At 35.1% G+C, this 25,516-nt stretch overlaps 3 protein-coding genes across 5 annotated transcripts; 2 read left to right on the top strand and 1 right to left on the bottom strand.

The window, feature by feature from the left end:
• Window positions 1-164: 164 nt before the first annotated feature.
• LOC137725536 (sm-like protein LSM3B) lies at window positions 165-2,445 on the bottom strand. Its single transcript, XM_068464261.2, has 3 exons — window positions 2,280-2,445; window positions 1,089-1,184; window positions 165-476 (listed from the first exon to the last, which is right to left on the bottom strand). Exons 1-3 carry the CDS (start codon window positions 2,394-2,396, stop codon window positions 396-398), a joined length of 294 nt encoding a protein of 97 aa, XP_068320362.1. The 5' UTR covers window positions 2,397-2,445; the 3' UTR covers window positions 165-395.
• Window positions 2,446-4,038: 1,593 nt separating this feature from the next.
• LOC137726276 (uncharacterized) lies at window positions 4,039-10,192 on the top strand. 3 transcript variants are annotated; one of them, XM_088695006.1, is made up of 4 exons: window positions 4,045-6,075; window positions 7,273-7,425; window positions 8,069-8,173; window positions 9,965-10,192. In XM_088695006.1, the coding sequence occupies exon 1, from the start codon at window positions 4,592-4,594 to the stop codon at window positions 5,936-5,938; it is 1,347 nt and encodes a 448-aa protein (XP_088551132.1). In that variant the 5' UTR covers window positions 4,045-4,591; the 3' UTR covers window positions 5,939-6,075; window positions 7,273-7,425; window positions 8,069-8,173; window positions 9,965-10,192. The 3 variants fall into 3 exon arrangements, with proteins under 3 accessions (XP_068321279.2, XP_088551132.1, XP_088551131.1); XM_088695005.1 differs by lacking the exon at window positions 9,965-10,192 and having other exon boundaries at window positions 8,069-8,569; XM_068465178.2 differs by lacking the exons at window positions 7,273-7,425; window positions 9,965-10,192 and having other exon boundaries at window positions 4,039-6,075; window positions 8,069-8,569.
• An 11,646-nt stretch (window positions 10,193-21,838) lies between these two features.
• Window positions 21,839-25,234, top strand: LOC137725907 (trihelix transcription factor DF1). The gene is made up of 2 exons (XM_068464746.2): window positions 21,839-22,425; window positions 23,114-25,234. The coding sequence occupies exons 1-2, from the start codon at window positions 22,133-22,135 to the stop codon at window positions 24,816-24,818; spliced, it is 1,998 nt and encodes a 665-aa protein (XP_068320847.2). The 5' UTR covers window positions 21,839-22,132; the 3' UTR covers window positions 24,819-25,234.
• Window positions 25,235-25,516: the final 282 nt, after the last annotated feature.

The raw sequence follows: 25,516 nt of genomic DNA, 5'->3' as shown, positions 1-25,516 counted from the left end.
AAGAAAAAGAGTAGGGCGGAGGCCAGCCCCCGTTGCAGCATAGACTGGTTCAATGCTCCGAGCTGCCAAGGGGAGACCGAGACCGAGAGAAAGATGGCGAAGTGTTTTGTTGAAAGTGTTGTGTTCGTCACTTCGTTGTCAAGTATAAAATCGGGTAACAAAGCTTTGAAAGTAATCTATGAAGATTACATTAAATTGGATCCATCAATTCCGAGGCACCTGAAACTGAGATTCTTATAATTCTACTCTTTCGGTTTCCTCAAATACAGTAAAAATTCTGATCCTAGGTAGCTCGGGATTGAAGAAATCTCGTTCATTCAGAAATCTAAAAGCGGAATATTAAGATAGATTTGGTAAATGTCACAACAGTTGATTTCCCAATACAAGTAACTAACTCAAGCCGTTCTTAGAGGAGGTGAAACAAGGATGACACCGTCTCCTCTGACAAAGAGAAAAGGAACCATCCGCTTTGTAGTCTGCAATGGAAAAAGGAAAAAATGGTTGTCGGCCAAAAATGTAATACAAGATCAATGCAACGACAGCCAAAGCTAAAGCTAAAAATTATGCTAATTCCACAAAAACCCATTCTCACCGATGATGCCAACGCTAAAAGCAATTTCTTTGGTTATTAATTGAAAAAGGAGAAACCAAACATACCAAATATAAGTTGCACTTTGATCATAGGAAAAAAAGGCACGATATTTACAGAACCTATACTAGCTTCAGTTTAGTATCTTTTAACGATGAGATAAATGAATGACGGAACAAAACACAACACATTCAGGAGCAGATGTGATCATGTTAGCATAAATTTCCATAGACAGATGTTTTCCAAATTTTAGCACGTCCACAGTGGTAAGGCAGAAACATTCATATCTAACTGGGCATCCCCATAGGTAGTAAACATTCTTACCTCTGGACCTATCTGAGGGCACAGTCACTACAGCAGCTCTACCCCAAGGTTATGCATTCTTTTATTATTTACGCAATTTAGTCCTCTAGGAAAACAACACTCAGTTACATTGATTTACAAAATCTTTTGTTTTATATAAACTAGTGAAAAAGATATCAGAGTGTGAGCTACATACCCGGACAATCTCTTCATAAGTTTCATCATCAATTTCTACAGATGTAACAACTTCTTCAACATCACCAAGGATCATATTTAAGTGTTGATCATAAGCCTGCAAAAGCCAGATTTTTAACAACAAAATCAGAATCGGACAGGAAGCTTTATAACCACAAATACTAAGCTAGCAAATATCACTTGACATACTCATTGTTTGATAGAGGAATACTGTTTGTTTACACGCCTTTCCTTACAACAGAGGCAGCTAACAATTAGTGACTCCATAGAAAGTACTTTCGAGAACCATGGAAACATTTGGAAAACATCAGTGATTGGCTTAGCATAAACCCTTACAAGAATTACAATCCTAGCTAAGAAGTAAGAAGCATTGCTTCGTCAAAAAGTCCACAGATTACCCAAGATCTACTTATTCATACTAGGATGAACCAGCTTGGCTTAGCATAGAAGCATTGCTTTGTCAAAAAGTCGATCTACTTATTCATACTAGGATGAGTCGGCTAGACCATATATTTGGAAGCTTAGCATTAAACTAGGTAGAGATATTGTCGTATATTTCATAGGTTCAATAAAGATGAGTTCACTAATACAAGTGCCAGACTGACACTCACTTCACATACTATAAATTTAAAATTTGACTCAGCATCAAGAGAAGAGAAGATTCACCCTCGAAAAAACCATAAAAATAGCTACAAATTTCTTATAAAGTCACACAATTTTCCTAGCTCCGCTAACCGGAAGTATAATTTCGCGATAAGAGCAAACCATACAAGTTATAAACTGCAACAGTAACCACCAACTGACCACCATTATCATTGCCATAATCATCATAGTGTCAAAAGCAACATCGAAAGAAAAATATAAAAGAAAAAAAAAACATGGAATTGCAAATAAAATGAAAAGACTCGAGTTCCTATTGCAAATGCAAAAATAGACAATTATTGAGCATACATCACAATTTTGTTATTGGTGTTCGAGTCTATAAAGAGGAGAATCAAACCTTGATGCATATCGGATGTAATTTCCATTCAGCTGTTAACACTAAAGTAGCATACTTTAAACCCTAATTTTATTTTCTCACTACTTTTTGTTTTTGCCCAATCTAAAACCCTAATTCGAAAAACCCAGAAAGCAGAGAAAACCTAATATACAGCAGAGCGAGAGACATGATAGATAGGGCGTGGAAACGTACATGGAGTTTACCGCGGAGCTCTCGGTCGGAGCGAAGCTTGACGTAGATGCGCTCGTCGAGGCTGAGCCTTATCAGATCCAACGGCTCCTTCACGGCGCTCTCTTCCTCACTCGCCATTTTTGTATTTTCCTCTTTCTTCGAATGGGTTTATTAGGGGGCAATTTGTATGGACTGAGCTTATTTATTATATTAAATATTGTATTGTAATAGACTGGACAATTTGTCTTTGATTACAAGGCCCACTGTAAACAGGCTTAGCACCCAATTGTTTTTGGAACAGATGTTCTATTCAAATTTGGCTGTAACTCAAGCAGGTTAGATCGTCAACCCAATTTTAAATCAATATTTTTAATTCATGTTTAGATTGGGTTTCGGTTTGTGGGTTTATTCGAGTTCGGGTTTAAATTGGTTTGGGCTTATTGGGGTTGAGTTTGGGTTTGCCGAACTTTATAAAGTTTAATCTGGTTACATGTTATCTTATAAGGTAAATATCAAGTAACCATATAACGTCAAACTATTTGAAAATTAATATTACATGTCATCGTCCGTACAAAAGATAAACTAAATAGTGTGGGACACATTTGTAAAGTTTCAAACATGCAAAGTTGAATTTAAATTATAAGACAATACCAAAATTTTAACTAATAGAAATGTAAAAGCAATACTATAACATGAAGTGAGATGAGTAATATGTGCATGAACAATTTGGGCTAGAAATCGGGTTTGGGATGACGTGGGTGGGCAAAGTATCAACCCAATCCAACCCTAAATAATCGGGTTGAGGTCGAGTTAGGTTTGAACGAGTTTTTACTTCATTGTAATTCACCTGATTGGATTGAAATCAAATTGGGTATAAACGGATTCAGTTGACTTTGCTCAAGTTGCACCTCTAATTCAACACACGAATAGAAAATACAAATGATAACATAAAAGTATCCCAAATCCAAACGTGACTATTAAATTTGTGTTATGCGAACAAAAAACAAATAAAAAAGAGAGATAGTACAGGAAAGAAGGTTAAATAGGATTTTGATTTTATTTTTAATTAAATGAATAAATTTGTTTTTGTTAATTGTAATCCAAATTTTGAATCAATTATTATTTTTTATTTGCTTCTTATCCACATGGTGCATATTTGACAACAATATCAACAAAAATATAGGTTTTAATTTGCCGTATCATCACTTAATGGTTAATTTAAAATATCTTTAACTAGTATACGACATTACAACTAATTCAAGAATTTATATATGACATTACAATATTTTAATGATGATTTACAAGTTTGCAATTGTTTCCGAAATTAAAGGTACAGAATGTAATTTGCTTATTTTTTATATTGTTTTTTTTGGTTTAGTGACAATGGGTTTTATCAAATTTGTGACTCATGGACCCCCCGAATCATCCCCGAATCATCCCCGAATCATCCCATACATCGAACCTATCAAAGTCAAATAACTTTGTTGGCTTCTTCCCAATACAAACAACAAGAAGGAACTCAACGTAAGAGAATTATTGAAACAAGTAAGGTTAAAATAAATTTTATATAGTTTTTTATTGAAAAAGGTTAATCTAAATTAATTTTTAAAACTTAAGAAGAAATAAACAATTGAGTAAGTAATTAATTTTCTTGATAGATAATTCATATACGTGTATGAGAAGTGAAAAAGACGTGTGGATATTACTACTCTTCCGACAGATTGGGAAAAAAAAGAAAAAAAAAAAAAATTTGGTATATGTGGTCGTGCTATTATTATATAGGGGGTATAACGTTACACAGTTCCAACCCCTTTTATTTATTTATGTAGCCAGATAGCAGGTGTTTCTCCGTCATCTTCCGCCCGGGAATCTTGGCTCGATTACTGGAAGCTTCTCAGATTTGTGTGGGCATCTCTCTGCAGATAAGTTGCTTTGCTTCTGTGTTCTTGATCTTTGAAGAATGATGTTTCGTTTTCCGGAACTTGTTGCCTTGAATTTGTGCTGATTTGAGTAGTTTTTTGTTGGTGGGTTTTGGATAAATTTGTTATTCAGTTGGTAAAAATTTGTGCTTGGTGTTGGATTTTAGGAAATGGGTTTCTGTTTGGTTATGGTGTTTGTGGGAATTGGACATGCATATACTTTCATGGTGTAAGACTGTAAGTAGCTTCAGGTAGTTGAATTGGGGGTTGAAAAAGCTCGAAAAGCTTAAAAATTGATAAGGAAGATGATTGATTTTTACCTCTGAGTGCTTGAGGCGTGTGAATAGATGTAGAATATGGTTTTAGGATGAAGAAGTTGTTGTTGTGATTGTTGTTAATAGTGAGGATTAAGGAATGGAAGGGAATTTATCACAAGGAGGAGGAGGTATGGTTCCGGGCGGGGCTTCGTTTGGTGGGCTTGATTTGCAAGGATCAATGAGGGGTCATCACCAAACCCAACACCCACACACCATACACCATCACCTTCCTCATCCTCATCAAGGGTCGTTGGTCCACCCATCAATTCCCGAAGGTTTTCCGCTCAAAATGGGAACCATGCATCACTGTGATCAAACCATTTCCATGGTGGATTACAATAAGGGGGAGAGAGGCAAGAACTCGGCAAGTGATGAGGATGAGCCAAGTTATGCGGAAGATGGTGCTGATGGTCACCCTGAAGCTAGTAAAGGGAAGAAGGGGTCGCCATGGCAGCGTGTGAAGTGGACTGATCAGATGGTGAAGCTTCTGATTACTGCTGTGTCATATATAGGTGAGGATACAGGTTCAGATTGCGGTAGCGGGGGAAGAAGGAAATATTCTGTTGTACAGAAGAAGGGAAAGTGGAAATCTGTTTCCAAGGTCATGGCAGAAAGAAGTTATCATGTTTCTCCGCAGCAGTGTGAGGATAAATTCAATGACCTTAACAAAAGGTATAAGAAACTTAACGATATGCTCGGGAGGGGCACTTCTTGCCAGGTTGTTGAGAACCCTGCACTTTTGGATGTGATAGAGTACCTAACAGAGAAAGAAAAAGACGATGTTAGGAAAATATTAAGCTCGAAGCACTTGTTTTATGAGGAGATGTGTTCTTATCATAATGGAAATCGTTTGCATCTTCCTCACGATCCAGCCTTGCAGAAATCTTTACAAAGGGCGCTTAAAAGAGATGATCCTGACAATGATGATCTGAGAAGGCACCACCATGATGATCTTGATGAAGATGATCAAGATATGGAAAATGACGAGCATGACGACTTTGAGGAAAATAATGCTTTACGTGGAGATAATAGGGGAATATACATTTCAGAGGACTCTATAAAGAGGTTGAGACAAGGCCAGGGCCGTGAAGATTTTAACTTTGGGAGTTCTTTGAATTCCCAAGACAGTAACAAAAGTTCTTATTCTCACCCCCAGATTCTTCCCCAACCTGATATGAATCAAGTTTTACCTGATGGTACAAAAGCTGTTTGGTTACAGAAGCAGTGGGTTGAATCGCGTTCATTTCAGTTAGAAGAACAGAAGCTACAAATTCAAGTTGAGATGTTAGAATTGGAGAAGCAACGTTTGAAGTGGCAAAGATTTAGCAAGAAAAGGGACCATGAACTGGAAAAGCTGAGGTTGGAAAATGAGAGGATGAAACTTGAGAATGAGCGTATGATATTAGAATTGAAACAGAAGGAAATGGGTGCTGGATGTAGTTAAGTGTCTCTTCTGATCAGTATTTATTGCAGTAGTGGGACATCTAGGCAATGTTGATTCTCTCAAATTCGGTAAGCTGCAGTGGGTTCAAGTATCACATATTGTTCGGGGGAGCTTTCTTGGAACGACTCTACCTGGATGTACTCTCTAAAACTTATGATTTTGGCAATATCAATGTCTAGTTTTCAGTATTTTGCATATGGTAAAATGGTAATTTCATATGGTTGAAACCTTTTATTGAAAACTGTATGAACAATGGCTTAATAGCTTATTGTATTCTGGTGCTTTCCGTATTTCATCAGCTTTTTATCTCTGGTATTATTGTTTGGTTTTCTCAAATGAATGTTGGCATTCATTTTCTTGTCTTTTTTACTTTTGATCTTCCATATTTTACTGGCAGCTTACAAATATTGTTATTCAATGTTACAGTTATTGTTCTTGTTTTTTTTTGTGTTCAAAAGAATTTGTTCTAGTGATTTACATGATTTTAGGTCTATGTCCCTATGTCCCAAGTAATATTATTTTCTCTATAATAACCAAAAAGAGTAGGTTTGTAATTAGGAAGTCCACAGGAGCAGGTTCTGCAGTCCATCCTGTACCCTCGATAAATATGTATGTATGTCATGTACAATGCTAGAAACAACTGCTACCGCAAGCTTTGTTTTCCTCATGCATGTTCATATTACTGCATGCTATAGATACGCTAGCCCATCCTTAGATTTAAGGTCAAGGATTATGAGTTTCTGGCTTAAAGCTGTTGTATTTTTCTTGTCACCTCAAGTTGTAGTCTGTGAAACTCGTGCTAATCTAGAACTGTGTTAGTTATTCTGAATCTCGGACGGGAAAGCTTCAATTAAACATTATAAGTCGTGTAGGTCTCTTTTATTCTCTTTGTGGAGCAATATTTTGAAAAACTAGTATTGAGACTAGCCTAGGCGGTTTTTTGGGCAGGGATATCAAGAAAACGCCTCTGCCCCTGCGGGAGTGGGCTATAGACTAGCCTAGGTGTTTGGGAGGTGCGCCTAGGCGCCTGAGGCGTTGTCGAGGCCCCACCTGGGCGTTTGATTTTTTTTTATTTTTTTAAAATAGCTCAAACCCAAAAGATGTTGTTTTGTGCTTGGTTTTTATAAAGTTCATGTTAATTTTACGTTTCTAACTTAGTTTCTATTGGTTTATTATGACTTTATGATGTGAATTAGAGAAATAATAATAATAGTCAAATATTTGATAGCTTGGCATGCTTGCTTGATTGTTTTACAAAGTATTACATTTTACAGGTGTGTGTATATATATTTATATATGTATATTTATTTATTTATTTATTATAATAATTTTAGGTACCTATCGCCTAGGCGAGGCTATCCATGAAAAGCTTTGGCTTCGCTTTCGCCTTTTAAAACATTGATTGTGGAGTCTACACTGCATGTTTAAGATGTTTGTCCACTCACTGTCCATACCACTTTATCAGCTTGCAGAACTGGATTCTTACAGTTAGTTTTCTTCCTGTTGATTTAGCCAGGAATTATTTTCTTCAGCATCGCAATTTTTTGCATCATTTTATTTGAGAATTTTGTAACTTTGACATCATAGTGAATGCAATAAAATTCCTGAAATCCAAGAGCTATAGATGGTTTATCTATGTAGGAATTAGATATACCAGAATGCTTCATATATGTGTGAGTTTTTGCAGGCTCTGGCCTCGCACAAGTAATCTTGTTTTTCTTCTCTAGAAATTGAAACTTACCTATATCCCATTTCCAAGAGTTTATCATGTCTAAAATGGCATGCAATATTTCATCTTCAAGTTTACGAGTTTATTTTTGAGACTGATATCACATATTACTTGTACAATGATAATCACAAGTAATTTGCATGTATAAACTATTTTTCTTATACTAGAATTAGGCAGGGTACTGTATAAACTATAAAGACTGGCTAGAATGTAATGTTTGGTCGTGATAAGAAACCTTCAGAAAATTATTACTAGAGGTTGAAGATTTGCTTATCAATAATATGCTGTTACTTCCGTCTTTACTTATCTTTCTGCATTGATCATTGTGTTAACAACTTAACCTGGAGATACTCAAGACATAGTTTCTACTGAACTAAGAACTAAATCTGTGCTGATTACAGAGCGGTTGTAGCTGTGGGTTTTAGCCCATTATTGTGAGGAAGGATCTCATTCCCGTCAAGATCACCCTGCCATTGTCCTGTCAAATAACTCATTGCTCATGTCAGGTGCGCTCCTCCTCCTGACTTTGTGACTCTCTTTGCTGGGCAGTGGTCAGTGCATGATTGGACTTGATGAGAAATTAAGAGATTCCTCACACCATGGAGGGGCGGGTATTGGTGTAGTCAAATTATAAATTGATACACTGTGCTTAGCAATGGTAGTTTAGCTCAAAATGCTTAAACTGTGATGGAAGAAAATGAGAACCTGAGACTAGCTTGTTTAATGTGAATTTTGAAGTGCTGTTGGTGCATGAAATAACCGAGGGACCTCTAATTGAGTTAATCGGTGATAGATATTGTACATTTTCTTGCGGACATGTAAACTTCGGGTCTTGTTTTGTAATTTCTATAGCACCTGAGTCAGCATATAACTTTCAATACATGATCTGAGGATTTGGTATATATCCTAATTTATGTTCCTTCGTTCTATTATATTTTGGTGACAAAGCCATGTTACCTTCCTTTGTGATGTTAGCCTACGGGTAATCGGGTACATTTCGTTGAAGTTGCTTTCTGTACTTGCCATTGCAATTGCCTCCATAACCAGTAACAGAGAAGTGAAATCTGTATCTGGCTGAAAAGAAATATTGGAGCTGATTTGTACATGACCTTTCCAACAAATATACCCTTTTATCAAGTGAGAGGTTGTGCAATACCTAATACGTATCAAGCAACCAGTAGTAAGAAATCATGGCACCTTCAATTGAAGTAATAGAATTTTGTTACCTGGATGATGTGGATAGGCTATGGTCTAAGACTACTAAGCTTGAAATTAGAGAATTAGGTTTACAAGAACTTTGTGGTGGCTATATGATACTCGCATACTGTGAATCGGTAACTTTTTAATGCAACAAAAATAGAGCCTTATCCCATTAAGTGGAGTCAGCTGTATGAATCCTAGGACGCTATTACGCTTGGTTTTGCGCCAAGTCGTATGTTAGCTCCAAATATTCCTCGTCTTTTCTTAAAGTCTCTGTCCAAGTCTTACTAGTTTTTCTCAACCCCTTTTGCCATGAGCCTCTATCATCTCATTTTCTAATTGGAGCATTTGAACGTCTTTGTTTCACATGTCCAAACCACTTTAACTGATTCTCTCTCATCTTATCTTCATTTGCGGGCACTCCGACTTTACCTTGGATATCCTCATTCTTAATCTTGTCCTTTCTCGTGTGTACACGCATCCAACAAAGCATTCTCATCTCCGCCACACTCATTGTTTGCATGTGGTGATGCTTGACCGTCAAACATTTTGTGCCATAAAACATTGCTGGCCTTATTGCCTTCCTATAAAAAATTTCCTTGAGCTTTATTGGCATATGACGGTAGCACAATACACCCGATGTACTCTTCCACTTCATCCATCCAGCTTGTATTCTATGATTGAGATCTCCATTCGATTATCCGTTCTTTTGCAAGATAGATTGAAGGTGACAAATGCGTTCACTCTTTGGTACTTCTTGATCTCCAACCCTCACCCTTATCTCATTAGGACCTCCATTTCCACTGAATTTGCACTCCATATACTCTAGGGAAGACCTTTAGATTCCAACACTTCTTGCAAAAGGTTAAGCTTTACATTTACTCCCTCCCCCATTTCATCTATTAGAACTATACCATCTGCGAAAAGCATACACCAATTGGTAACTTTTGATTATATATGTTTCTTCATGTACTGTAGACGTGGATAACCTTTGGTGCCTTGAAGTTTATTGTCGAAAGTTAATGGTTTTGAGGTTCAGAATAGAATCTTGTTGTTGGAAACCGGTCAAAAAATTAAAAATTTCATTTCTTTTTCAGTTTCCAGATTCCATATTAGCATATACTCTGAAAAGAATTTTCAGTTGACCACGCCAAACCTTAGAAGGGAAACAAGTGCTTACTTGGGGAAGGATGCAGTGTGTGCTGGACTCAGATGTATTGATACTTACGTAAGTTGCAATTCTTGGCCAGTTAGTCTCACGTTTTAATAATCGCTGTGTACAATACTCCTGTTCAGTTATCTATCTTCCGGTATTTTCCATTAAATGTTAATATCAACATGCTTGACCTTCGTTTAGAGAATTAGATTGTCAGTCAGTGTTCAATATTTTTCACACCAGTTTAGGCTCATCTATTTGATATTTACATTGATCCACCTGACTTGTACTTTTGTCCTGCTCAGTGGCTCTCTTACTTAGTTGTTGATATGTCTTATTTTTTGTAGAGTGCTAGAATCAATGACTCTATGTAACTAGTGCATCATGCTTTGACAATTGAAAGCTCAAGAGAGATTGTTAGCTTCATTTAAGCAAAATCAAAATATAAAAGCTGTGTAATAGATGTAGATATATCTGATGCTGCTATGGGATATGTCAATATTTGTAGTAGTAATCGACTATGGAAGATTAATATTTTACTCGGTTCATAAAGCTATCAGGGAATAGTGTGAAAGAAAGAATGTCTAACTTCTAAGTGCTTGCTATTATGATAAAGAGGAAACAAATCTTTGTAGGATTACAGCAGTTGATTGCATCAAGTATTCGTTTTCATTTTGTTTATGGTCGAGTTCCTTGTTTTTGGTTTATTTGGCTAGTCTGGCTCAGAGAACAGTAGCTGTAGTTATGAAAGTCCGTTAGTAGCGGTAAATGTGAATTGCAGAAACATTTCGTATGAAGTTTTGAGCTAGGCTTCTGCATAGTCCTGAATAGGTTGCTTTCAAGGTGGATTGCTGCTGAATGTGTAAAATGTGCTTAGATTATAAAACGTCTGAACTGAACATGAACTAGTGTCGAATCTTCGCAACAACTTGTGTTGGCAGTGATGGTGCAACCACTAATCCGCCTTATCAATCGGCCTGTCAACACAATAACAGGTATCCGTGGCTCAATCAGTGCCAATTCATTGAGAATTTATGTGCTGAGATGTTAGCCTGTAAATTTAGTTCTTGTACGTCCCTAATATTTATTGACAGACATTGTTGTTGCAAATGAGAGAGTAGGTTCTTTACTTTGTTACAGTGGTTTTAACTAACTGGGACCTGCTTAGTACTTGCTTTCTCTCAGAAGTTGAAATTTAAATTTACTGCAATTTACCCAGTAGACATGCATTAAAGCTTAGCTATGGCCCCTTAGCCAGGTAAATGAAACAGAGACTCGTTATTGGAAAATTCATGGTGCAAGACCCCCTATATCGGCAAATATATGGTAGGAGAGGACGAGGAATCATCAAGTCTGTTGTTTACTGTATAGAATTCATTGATTTTCATTGCAGGAGCCAGGCGGGAGGGGTCCACAATTACTTGGAAGAGAACTCTCTGGATGATGCTATCCACACCCATTTTTACACTCGACTTACCGTCTATAAATTTCTGTCATTTCACTCTCTTCAATTCATTTGATCTGATAGTCAAAATTGAGAGAGGTGTGTGAAAAGTAAAAAAAGATGTGTGGATAGCACCGCCCTCCCCGGGGTTTGTGTATACATCTATTCTTCTTCAAGTAGGTGGATTTCAATTTTTGGATGATGCATATTCACTAGAAAAGTATAAAATTCTCTATCTAGTTCAATGCCTTGGATGGATTGAAAGTAACCAGATAATAGGGCCGACACATTTCAATTTATATATTCAATGGATTGTGGCAATTTTCTATTTTAAACTACTATAAATATATTATTCTGATCAATTGATATAACTTATAAGGAATAATACTTTTGCTCACTCTTAAGTGAGGATGACGCTCATCATCTCATTGGTTGTCGTTAGATTAGTCTAAATTTCAAAATTTGTGTCTCAAATCAATTAAATCAAACTAATCTAACAGTAACCAATGAGATAGTGAGCATCACCCCGCTTTAAAGGGTTGAGAAAAATGCATGTTATCATGTGAGTGTATTAAGTTCTCTCATCCTACTCCTTTATGGGCTAAATTTAAGACCTCTTTTGGTTGTTGCTGTTGGATAATTAAGAGTATCCTTTCCCTACAAAGCAAGTTTTGGCTACAAACTTGGTGCCATTGTTATTGCTAAGTTAGATTCATGTCATTTGACCCCCAATAGAAATAAGGAAGAAGAGTAAATTCAGGACACACTGGGTTGAAGAGTGAGATCCTAACCACTAGAGCAATCCACTACATATAGTTCAGTTGGAGAAAAACTTAATTGAAACCATTTTTTGGGACTCTCGGGGGCATACAACCGGAATAGCCAAGTTTTTCTCCTAGCAATTCACAACTATACTTTTGAGCAATTGTTCAATGTGAGAATGGTGCTATCAATGAACTCGTGTTATACCATAAAATTGTGCGAAACATCAACTATGTCGTCCAGACATATTGTATAATCGGAATGTATATGTTTTTGTTGGTCCATCCTCGTGAGCTAGGGTTGGAAAGATATAATATAACAAAATGATCACAGAAGCAACAGTATTACATTAAAGCGTATTGGGAAAAGCTTATCCTGTTATCCAATTGGGTCTAACTCTAACATCAAAGAAATGGACGTGCGTAAGAGAGGGCGGAAAAAAGCAAAGAAGTGGACGTGAGAACGTGATTTTTCCCTTGGTACTCTCCCTTTCTTTCCCACTGTTAACTTGTTGTTTGTGGCCACATGGGGCCCTTCCACTCTTTCTTGCCCAATATGGGCTTTTTGGGTGGTTTTCTTTGGCCCACATGGGGCCCATCCTCAATGAGCTCCTCTATTGCATTAGGGTAATACAACCAATTTTACATGGGTTGAAATGCCTACACACCATTTTTAGAGTAATACAACCAAATTCTATATGGGTTGTAATATCAACTCACCATTTTTACTTCTTACATATTTTTCTTAATTTTCGATCGTCAGATCAAATGAATTGAAAAAATATCTACACACTCATTTTTACTGCTTATATATCTCTCTCAATTTTTAGCCATCGGATTGATGAATTGAAGAAGATCAATGACAAAAAATTAACAAAAGTGTGTGAGAGATAAAAATTAGTGTGTGAATAACACTATTTTCTATATTATGCTACTTCAGATTAATTACTTGGTCTACAGGCCTCTTGCCCACCCAAAATGTAATCCTTTAATTAGGACCTTCCATTGCTAGAATGAATTTAATCATTTGAGTTACAAGCGCTAGTCCCTTGATTAATATCTTCTGTCGCTGGGATGAATAATTATAACTATTTGAGCTACAAATTTTTTTAATTTATTTTATTTTATTTATGAAAATACAAATTTCTTAGAATCCTTCAATTAGGATCTTCCACTGCAATATGGAATAGTTATTTGCATGCCCATGCCTTCATGTTCCAAATTAATATAAACGTTTGCAGCATTTGGGTTTACTTTGCATAATAAAACATGATTAAGTATGCTAATCTTTGGCACATGGTTGCAAACTTGCAATATATGCTGCAATGGCTTTCAATTCACTCCACTAGTTATCATCTTTCAAGTAATAATCTACACTTAATTACTTCTAAACTCAAAAGGTCTAATTATTATATGCTTAAACGATTCTCAAGGAATATTATGATATGGGTTGGACAACAAGGAAGGTTCTAATAGAAAGTGTTATATATAGTAAATTATTAATCAAACATTGTTGGTAAAGAACAACGGCGGTCACTATTACAACTAATTAATCATTGTAACACCTATATGCTTAATGCTTTGTTTCTTTCACCATTAATTTTCTACTTTCTTTTTTTTTTTTTTTTGAAGAAAAAAGAAGAAAAATATATATTTAATTACTATTAGAAAAAGATGAAATGGTACAACTTGAAAAGGAAAGTGACAAACAATCTCTATGACAAATATTTAACGGTTAAAACATTCAGAATATCAAGTACTTTAGAGTACCTAAAAAAAATTCCACATGAATAAATAATCAAGTGTGATAAAAGTAGGAACCATTCAAAAACATTATTCTAGCTGGCTAGCTAGCTTTGTTGATGGGTCACATTCATGTAATTACCTCTAGATCCCACATGGAAAATTAATAAGTTGAAAAAAGATAAAAAGAGAGAGAGAAAAAAAATCATTAATTCCATGAGGTTGAGTGACATGAGTCTTAAATTGTTCTTGGTGGGCTCCTTGAAAATTAATATGTGATGCATAATTTTTTGTTATTAATTTAAGAAAAAGGTAAATAAAAAGGGGGTAGAAAATAAAAAATACAAATAAGAAAGAGTTGGCCCAAAAAAAAAAGAAAAAAAAAATCAACTGGGTGTGGGCATGCTTAGCTGGTGACAGATAAAATCCATGGGGTTAAACCACATGGTAGACAGAAGTATGTGTGTACATTCACATCACATGTCCACCCATGTGAGTAAACCCTTTTGTCCACATGTAAAGTGTAAACTTTATTTTTCCAAACGGGCTGTAATTTATAAAATTCAGCCAGCTCTACATACATATTTCTTCACATTATTGTCAGATATTTCACACACGCTTCTTCATCATTGGTTATCGAGTCAACTATTTTACACACGCGTCTTTATCTTTCATTATCGAGTCAAAAAATCAAATGAAAAAACCAAAAATGATAAAATAAATATGTGTTTATAATTTCTTATAATACATTTCTATATACATATATTGGTTCAAATATCACCTTTCAAATATTCGAATATATATACACATATACAAGTTTCAAAAGAATTAGTCAAATAGAAAAATTGTCTTTTGATATTGTTGTGGAAATTTTCATTGTTAACATGCAATATTGTGTTCGTTTATTTGCTATATTATAGTTCGATGATTAAATTTTTTTTTATTTGGCTAATTTTTGCAATGATTGTTTTGAAGTGATTACTGACAAAAAGTTAGATGATCATACTGCATTGTGGAGTGGATTCAAATATGTAATTAACGCCATATCAACTTATTAATCGGTTTGTGTTTGAAGGTTTCCCTATATATGTTTAATTAATGTTTTTTGGTTCCGCTAATTTTCGCAAGGGTTGCCTTCAAATAATTACCGATAAACATTTAGACCATGAGATGACTTGTGGAGTGCACTCAAACATATAATTAACACTGTATTAACTTATCGCTTGGTTAGTCTTTGAAGGCTTCCGTAGATATATTTAAATAATTTCCTACATCTAATAAAAAGGAAAAAGAAAATGATGATAATGCTCCAAAACATTTTCCTAGTTCGAGGCATTTGTTTGTCTTATAAAAGTGAGGTAATCGTACGATACTATAAATAATATATTTTACAATTACAAAGTAAACGTTGTATTTTAACCCAGCAGGCACAAACTGCAAAGGTTGGATCATATCGAAACGGTTCTGTTCCTATTCATTTAAATTTGTTGTATTTTTTTCGGTTTCTTACATTTTATGCCTAAAGTTCTGCAGCTAGCAGAATATCTGGCTTTCACAAGTCACCAAGATTGGTTTTTCCTACAAGTTGTTGCAGTAGAAGACAACTACGATCGAAAATAGTATTTCATTTTATCAATATTAGCAAGTGACGTATACGCATGCGTGTATATACGTTAATATTCTCTTTACCACACCTAATGTATCATACAAATTCTTATCTTGGAAAACTATGAATCTTGATTATTCATAAAAGGTTGCTTCTTTTTGATAGTATGACCGTAATGGCTTCAGCCTGCTATACACTACTGCATGCATCATGCATTCCTTGGTAAAAATGATAACTCGAGTCCAGAGTTTTATAGTGAATTATACAGTACAAGTACATTATCACTGCACATGTCATTATATTATTACAATAACGATGTGTTTGTACCATGTGAGTTCCTCAGAGAGAGAGAGAGAGAGAGAGAGAGAGAGAGAGAGAGAGAGAGAGAGAGAGTTTACGTTGTAAAAGCTGTAAATACAGAATGGTAGAGAGAGGTACGTAGTAGGTGTAAGGCTGTAAAATACAAAGTGGTGGGCATAGTGGAGGAAGGCATCTCGCTCGATCTCCAGCCAGCTAGCTTAGAGAGGTTGCACAAGGCATCTGTCATCTAAAGATCCTATCCAACTACAGATTTTACAGATATATATGTTCTGCCAGCTAAGCAGGCCATATATATATATGTGTGTGTGTGTGTATGTACAACCCAGTAAATCTAATGCCTTAATTATAATACAAGCAATATAATTAACATGTTTACTATTTATTGATCGATGAGGCCAGATAATGACAGTTAACAATTGGTAATTAATTTGTGTACAACTTGTGCACAATCGATGGCGATTGTGTGATCATTGTTTTCTAGTACAATGTAATTATATATATAACTGGATTTGACATACTCATTAGTCGATTATGGCGTACTGTCGACAACCGTCAAGTGTGCTGCTATCAGTATTACCCTATGTCATTATAGTAAAACTATTAGAAGGCAGGATCTCTTGCAGCAGGTTTTATTTAACTGGTAGTTGTTTTCGCTTAGTTGAAGAGGTATCAAATTCAATTCATATACCTTATATGTATTTCATATGTGTTCGATATTTAAGCGGAGGTTAACCCTATTATGGTGGCGTATGAATTACTCACTTCCAAGTAATGTCCTTCATTGTATAAATTTCATAATCAGAACTGTTGATCTTTTTATCACCATTTAAAGATATGATTTGTCATTGTTGATTGTTACAAATAAAGTTACACATCACAATACTATAACAATTAGGTATGGATTCGAATTCACCCTGAAGAATAGTCATCGTCATTCATGTTAGTCGATATGAGACCTACTCCAATTAAGTGCGGCCAAAGATCATTAGACCACAAGCCAATTGGTGCGGACATGATTAGTTAATTTAGTTGCACCCATTCTCTATTTGGTTTGAGAAGGTTCAAAGTTTGACTCACGTTGGTGAAAACTGTGTTTGTAGTGATTTTCAATACAAATGAGTGGTTCATTGTGATTTGGTGTAGGTGAGTTTTACCCCCCTTTATAAAACAAATTCATGAATATCCTATCATTTGTTATTTATCGATATTGGGCATAAGAGATTGGAGTAAGCCACAAGCCATGCCTAATTTGATACTAAATTCATATTCAAGAGTAATGAAAGTCAAACTTAAAACTCACACCTAGAATAAGAGAAGGGGGAAACTTTCAATTTAGTCCCCGAATTATCACCTCAGTTAAAATTTGATCCCTAATTTTTTTTTTTGGGTAAAATAAGTATCAGTATTCATTAAAAACTGCTAATTTCATTTCTAATATTATGTTCAAAGTTGTTTTATCCAATTTTCATCAGTTTAAGTCACATGACACATTTTAGATGATATTTAATGTCTAATTTATCATTAATGCTGTTATTTTCTAGCCTATGAGCCCTTAATGTCGCATATAGTTGCGAATTTAATATCTAATTTATCCTTTGAGATTAACTCCATACATTATTTCTTCGAAGAAAATAAGTCCTTAACTTATGAAAATTTTCCAATCTACCCTCTAAAGTGTATTACATGCAAGTCACATGACTTAACTTGACGAAAAAGTGAATAGAATAACCTTGATCTAATATTAGGGATGTAATTGGCATATTTTTATTAGCTTGAGGACTGATTTTATAAAAAAAAAAAAAAAAATTTAGAGACCTAATTTTCACTATATTAATAATTTAAAGACTAAATTGACAGTTCACCTTAAAAAAAAAAAAAAAAAAAAAACTATTAACTAATTGTAGTGCTATAGTGGCTACTCATATCCTATTCTTATAGTTTGTAAAGAAAATGGAAAACTAGTTAGTGCCAGTAAAAGCATATTTTAAAAGTGATTTTTTTTTTAAAACAAATGATAACATATGGTGACTGTAACTAATTTTTATCATTATCAGTTACGTAAGGTTTACCCTTGTCCAAAATAAGGATTAAAAATAGACGGTGCTCATCCTTTCACGTTTACCTTACGTGTTACTCCACCTCTTCGTAATCATTTTACCAATATGCCCCTCTCCTCATCCTTGCTGATCGCTTTAACCAATCGCTTACGCTATTCGGTTGGCCCAAAAAAGTTACCCTCATCACACGACCATCACACGAGTTCTTATATAAATGGTGGATTATATGTGTTAAAAGGTTAATAACTTAAAAATTAAAATTTTTTACCACTTACATAAAAACAAATGATGTACCATCCGTATTCCCGTCACAACTAAAAATTTCTCTCATCACACAATCTTCACGTTCTTTGGGTTTTTAACTTCCATTTTTATTTACTAGTGAAGGTGAATTTACATTTATTTTGTGTTTTGGTTTTCTCTGATTTTATTTTTTTTTGATAGATTTCCTCTAATTTTATTATTAATTGATATGTGTTATCACTTTAGAAAATATTTTCACAAATAAAATAAATAAATACAAAAAATTTGAACTCACTAATCATAGTGTGTAAACATAAAAAGTTAATCTTCGATGATTTGTGCATTAAATGGCTTATTGATTCAAGGGGGTCCCACCTCGTTGCATTATATGGGTTGGGCAATCCACTTGTTTTTTCACCTCAATAATTGAGTTACGGAATTGATTGCAAATTGTAATGTTTTCAAAAATTTGATTTCCCTTTTCCTTTCTTTCCTTTCCCTACAAGTTGATATATATAAATTTTTTTTTCACTTTGCCTTTTTATGCCAATATATTTTCCCAAAACCATTGTATATGCTAAATTCGGAAAATGATTAAACCGAATATAGGATCAATGATAAAAATTAAAGATTGGTCGATAATATTTATTGTAATTTATTTCAAATCTTAAAGAAAAACGTTGTATTATGCAACCATGTATGATCTTTTATCATATTCTTGTCTTTAATATACATTTTACTTTAGAGAAATGTTAAGGAGGCTCTTTCAAAGTAAAACTATTCATGAACTTTCTGTTACCTCACAGTTTAACGTTAAATACTATTTCGACATTATAAAACATTGTCTAAAAAAATATGAGATAACAAAGAGTTTATAAAAAATAACATTTTTTAGAGCGTCTACCTTGCATTTCTCTTTATTTTAAGAACATCAGTTGATCATAAAGTCCACCATGTACTTTAAAGAGTATTATGAATTTTCATGGATTTTTATGAGCTCGAAATAGAAAACTACCCATAATTGCAACCCACTAGGTCAAAACTCATTTCTTGACCCTTGGCTAAGATAATGGCACAAGAATGAAGTTTTATTTGTTTGACACGGTAAGAGGGCATAATTCCTAACCATGATAATTAACTATATTAATAAATAATGTTTTTAATAAACTTAATTGAAGAGATTTCAGATGTGTAACATCTCACGCATGTAACATATCTAGACAAGTTCTCAAGCTACACGTTTTACAATGTTTTCGAAACTTATCTAACAGTGTAACATGTGATGTTGTCGTATTTGTAACTGGAACTTATGACTCAGAGTTATTGTACATGTTAGATATTCTGGAAAATTATAATTTTTTAATGCATGAAGGGTCAAAAATATTAATGTTAAGAAAACCAGTTTGCAATTCATAACAACCTCATAACAAAAAATGCAAAAGTCACATTCCGTTTCCAAGTGGAATTTAAAATACGAAAGAGAAATGTAACCATAGTAATAGTATGTACAGTCGTGGCACAAATGGTGTATGTGTGGCTACAATGCTTTGATCATGACACAATTAGAGAACACATTGAATTAAATCACAAGCTAATGGTCCCAAAAATGTCCAAGTAATTTCCGCATCCTCGTCGATGATTAGATCACAGCCGTCCAAAATTCCACAAAATTTATTGTGGTAGGTCGATAACCCAACTGAAAAATTGGCCCCCATTTACTCCTTTTCATAAATGGCTTTGGCCTAATAAAATGGCCTACATCTAACCAAAGAAAGATTAATTGAACTAATTCCAACAGTGGATCCCACTCCTAAATGTCTCTTTTAAGATAACAAATGGGTAACGATAAGGAGACTTAATTTGCAGACTAAAATTGCAAACTAAATTATTTGTCATTAATAGGTATGAGCACGTTTCTCAACGCTTAAGTAACAATTAAATCATCAGATCCATGTCATTTAGTTTACAAAATTTTGTCTATAAATTTAGCATCCCTAGTATTACCCGATAAGAAATTATTTTCTTTGCTCAATTTGCAAGAATATAATTTTGTCGAACTTTGATTGTCACAATCACAAGAGGCCCCTTAGGCGACATATTCTACAGTTATACTTCCACCCAACCAGTTGAAAAATATTAGGGGCATTTTTCTTATTAAATTTTTTAATTTAGAATAATACTACATAATATACTATATTACTAACATACGAATATTTAGTAGTTTTAGATAATATCGTTTGTTAAAAAAAATTTGAGCATTTATAAGTTTTTACCAAAACAAAATGGCAAACAACAAAAAATTTGGTTCAGTCAAGTTTGCTAGATTTGTATGCTCCTTCATCTAAAAACCAAGTTTAAATTCCTCTTTGTTATTGTTATTAATTTAGTGTATATTATATCTGGATTCACATAGAATATATATGAGTATGTTTCAAATAAATCGAGGAAATTTACTTGCAAGAGTGGATTCCACATAAATATCGCTTTACATGTAGTGAAAAAATATGGTCGACAATATGTGATCTAATAGCTTAATGGATAGAATGTTGAGTTTCTATCTATGCATGCCACATTCGAAACTCCTCATCTTTTAAATTACGAATAATATTACACTTACTATATATTTGTACTATATATCTAATAAAAATAATGTACACGGATCACATCTCTATTAAAAAAATATTATAAATGATGATACAAATATGTAATAATACTAGCAATTTTGCTAAATTAAGGAACCAATTTCGAATACTCCCTTCACCTTAAAATATATGGTCAACAATATCATGCCAATAATTTTTCTGTACTTTGAAATTTCTTTTAAACCAAGGGTGTTCTGGTAAATCCACGATTACCTAATTAAGCGAAAAAACTCTGAATTACATAAACAAAACCTGGATCTGCAATAGTACTGATCCAATAAAATATACGTCACCAGATTAGCTTTCAATGATTAAAGGTCAATGGGACTCACGTTGGGAGTAAAGTGGTAATTTAACCCAATTGCACCCAACGGCCACTGAGCCTAAAAAATATGTAAATAAATAGAAATAAAAAATATCCTTAAGAGGAAAAAGCTGACCTAAACGGGACGGCTTTTATTTTACTTAATTCTCTTCATCAATTTTTATACAGTTTTATGATTAAATAATTTTAATTGAATTTTTTAAAGACGTACGGAATAATTTATATATGAATGATCTTAATCATTAACACAAAAATTAAAAAAAAATCCTTTTAAAAAAAGAAAAAGAAAAAAAGAGATAAAAAAGCTGACCTAGATGGGCTGGCTTTTTAACTAAATTTAGCTGGACACACAAAAACCAACTTATTATCATCATCGTCTCTTTGTGCAGCTGTTAGAAAATGTCTGTTGTAACACTACCACCGAAAAAAGAATAATCTCTTTCTACGTATACATACATACATACATACATACATACATACATATATCTATATATATCTTTTCCTTCTGAAATAATACATTTTTGAAAAGAAAAAAAAAGGAAAATGATCCAATAATGTTTTATTTCTTTTTACCAACTTACACAGAAAAAAAAAAAAAAAAAATAAGATTCCACAGAAAAAAAGAAAAAAAAGAAGGAGATATATATATATATATATATATATATATGTGTATACATAATAAAAAGGGAAAAGAAAAACAAGTTCCTTGAGATCGAGAAGCAGATCCCACCGAAATAAATTAACTTCACCCTTCACCCGTTTTCTTAAAACCCTTCTGTACAGAATTCACCATCTCTCTCTCTCCCTCTCTCTCTCTCTCTCTCTCTCTCTCTCTCTCTCTCTCTCTCGTGTGAGTGATATATTTTTATAAACTTCCATCAGCTGCTGTAAGTCGTAATTGTTAGTTTTATTATAGCTAGAGGGGAGTAATAAGAGAAGAAAAAGGGGAAGTAGACCAGCTGGTCCTATGCTGGGGGAATCTACTAGTGTCTTAGCGAGCTCCATCGGCCGCGATGCTGCGGCTGCAGCTGTGGCAGCTCCCGAAGGTGGTGGCGGCAGCGGCGATGGCTCGAATAATAATTCAGGTGAAGAAACGTTCAGAGGTGGTCAAGAGGAATTGTTAGGAGGTGGCGAGAGGAGCTTCGGTGGCAATCGGTGGCCGCGCCAAGAGACTTTGGCTCTCTTGCAAATACGGTCTGAAATGGACGTGGCGTTTCGTGATGCAAGTGTTAAAGGTCCTTTATGGGAAGAGGTTTCCAGGTTAAATTTTAATTACCATATCTATAAAAACTAGCTAATTATCTACTGCTAATTTGTTTTTGTTAATTTTTTTCTTGATTAATTTTAGTGAGAATTTGAGCTCTTTTGGATCCATAGGGGGTTGAGATCTGAGGATAACTGATAGAAATTTTCATTTCTTTGTACTATATTTTTATTTTGTTTTGTTTGCTTAATTATGATCTATTTCAAGTTCTTCACTTCGTTTAATTACTCTTTTGGGTAATTTTATTTTTGTTTTCATTTTTTGTGTCTTTCATTTGGTTTTAATTTTGACCTCTCCTTGGTCTATCTCAAGAAATTACGGAATCAACAATGGGAATAATAATAAATTCCACAAAAAAATACAGAGAAATTTAAGACAAATGGAATCAATTCTTTCAATAATTGGATCATACAATTTCCAGAAGAGGTTACCGTCCTTCATCAATGAATCCCTTCTTGTCTTTCTTATTATATGTGTGTGTGTGTGTGTATATATATATATCTGAAATATTCCTGCCAGCGTTAGCTGGATGTTAATTTCTTATATATTTATTTATCATAATTTTTCAAAATTTTATGTGTAAATGCTTTGTTTTTGTTGCTGAATTCAAGATAAACAGTTAATATGTTTAATTTATTAATTTTTATGTGTGTTGATTTTTGTGCAACTGTTCTTATCATTCAGCAAGCTAGCAGCGCTTGGCTATCATCGAAGCGCCAAGAAATGCAAGGAGAAGTTTGAGAACGTCTACAAGTACCACAGGAGAACCAAAGAAGGCCGCACCGGCAAGTCCGAAGGCAAGACTTATCGGTTTTTCGATCAGTTAAACGCCCTCGAAAATCAACCTCCGACTCCGGGCAATACTACTACTCATCATCAACCTAAGCCTCATCAGTCTACAACGGTGGCAGCTGCGGCAACAATGACAACAATGGCAATGGCTAACCCTCCCCCAACCATTTCTCATCTCAATAGTAGTACTACTGTTCCATCGTCAGCTGCCCCGCACCCTACAATTCCTACTGTGTCCTCTCAAGGCATTGCAACACCAACACTTAATAACCTCACACTCCCCAGTTCATTCCCACCAACAAACCCAATAGTTCTTCCACCACCGCCACAACCTCCGCCGCCTCAACCAACAACAACAAACCCTACAAGCAATCTCAGTCATCATCATCAGCAGCAGCACACTGCATTTCCAACGTCTTTCCCAACCATACCCACTGACCTCCTTTCCAATTCCGCCTCTTCCTCCACCTCGTCTGACGAGGAGTTGGAAGGGCGGGCGAAGAAGAAGAGGAAATGGAAGGACTTCTTCGAGAGACTAATGAAGGATGTGATCCAGAAGCAAGAGGATCTTCAGAAGAGATTCTTGGAGACCATCGAGAAACGTGAACAAGAAAGAATTGTAAGAGAAGAAGCTTGGAGAATGCAAGAGATTGCAAGAATCAATAGAGAGCACGAGATTTTAGCTCAAGAACGATCAATCAAGGCAGCCAAAGATGCCGCGGTCATGTCATTCTTGCAAAAGGTATCCGAGCAGCACCAAAACCAAAATCAAAACCAAAACCAAAGCACGCCGAACCAGTCACAGCAACTACCGTTACAACCAGCTCCACTTCCTCTTCCACTGCGGCAGCCTGCACCACCACCACAAGCACAACCACAACAGAAAGTGACGACCTTTGACATTGTTCCGAAATCAAACAACAATGGGGAGAACGATAATTTGATGATGCCACCGAGCTCATCAAGATGGCCGAAAGTGGAGGTACAGGCGTTGATCAAGCTGAGAACCAGCCTTGATTCTAAGTACCAAGAGAATGGACCGAAAGGGCCGCTTTGGGAGGAAATCTCGGGAGGAATGAGGAAGCTCGGTTACAATCGGAACGCAAAAAGGTGCAAGGAGAAGTGGGAGAACATTAACAAGTACTTCAAGAAAGTGAAGGAAAGCAACAAGAGAAGGCCTGAGGATTCGAAGACATGTCCCTACTTTCACCTGCTAGATAGTTTGTATAGAGAGAGGAACAATTTTGATCAGAACAATGTCAATAGTACTAGTACTACTAATTCTTCGAGCCAATTCAAGCCCGAAAATTCGGTACCTCTGATGGTGAGGCCGGAGCAACAATGGCCACCTGAGCCACCGCCGCACCAGCAGCAAGATCATCAGGGACTGATGATGGGTACTGATCATCATCAGAACCAAGGGGAGGATCATCATGATCAGCAAGATAAAGAGAACAATATCGGTGATGATGATGATGATGAGGAGGATGAAGAGGAGGAGGATGAGGAGGAGGATGATGATGATGATGAAGGAGATGGGAACTATGAGATAGTGGCAAACAAACCAGCTTCAGTGGGTGCAGCAACAGCTGAATGACTGAGTCATGACTTAGAAAATGGGCAACATAACATGGATTCAAAGAACGTGGGTCAGATTTTGCAGGGCTTTCGGACGGGTGAGTGGGTCAAATACAATGTGGCGGGTCCTGAATTTTGGGAAGAAATTTAAAAGAGAGGCAAATGGTGAAGGTGAGTGGTGACTGGTAAGAGGAGAGTTACAGTCAGGCATCAAGTTATAATATGTTTATTTATAATTTATTTATTTTTTTCTCTCTAAATAATAAGGTCACGAGGAAGAGATAAAGAGGGTTTATCAACTTCGAGTTCCACGATAAATAATAGACAGTTTTCAACTAGTGTTGTAATTTTCATTTTGGTTTTCTTTTTCATGGGGTTGGTGGTGTAAATTGTGAGTAAATGGTTATAAATTAGTCTATGATCTTTCTGGATGCATTTATATTTTTTGTTTGTTTTCCTTAGCGCATCAACTTTTTTAATTTCTTTCAGAGACATTAACAAACAGGAGTATTCATTTATCTCCGGATCTATGCCTTCAAATCTTGCGGACCAAGTCATCTTGGCCGTTTGATTCATTTCGTGTGATTAGATTTTAATTATTATTTCCCTTTCTTCTTCCACTTTCTTTACCACACCCTAATCTTTGCCTGCTAAAACTCCTTGAACCGGCCCGTGTTTCGAGAAAGAGATAAATAGAAGGACATTTTCCAGCGACGA

The sequence above is a fragment of the Pyrus communis genome, chromosome 5 (genome assembly GCF_041283825.1).
Source record: "Pyrus communis isolate YQ-2024b chromosome 5, ASM4128382v1, whole genome shotgun sequence".
In the NCBI taxonomy this organism is placed as follows: Eukaryota; Viridiplantae; Streptophyta; class Magnoliopsida; order Rosales; family Rosaceae; genus Pyrus; species Pyrus communis.
Note: the sequence above shows the minus strand (reverse complement) of the source record. Positions and strands in the feature narration are given on the sequence as shown.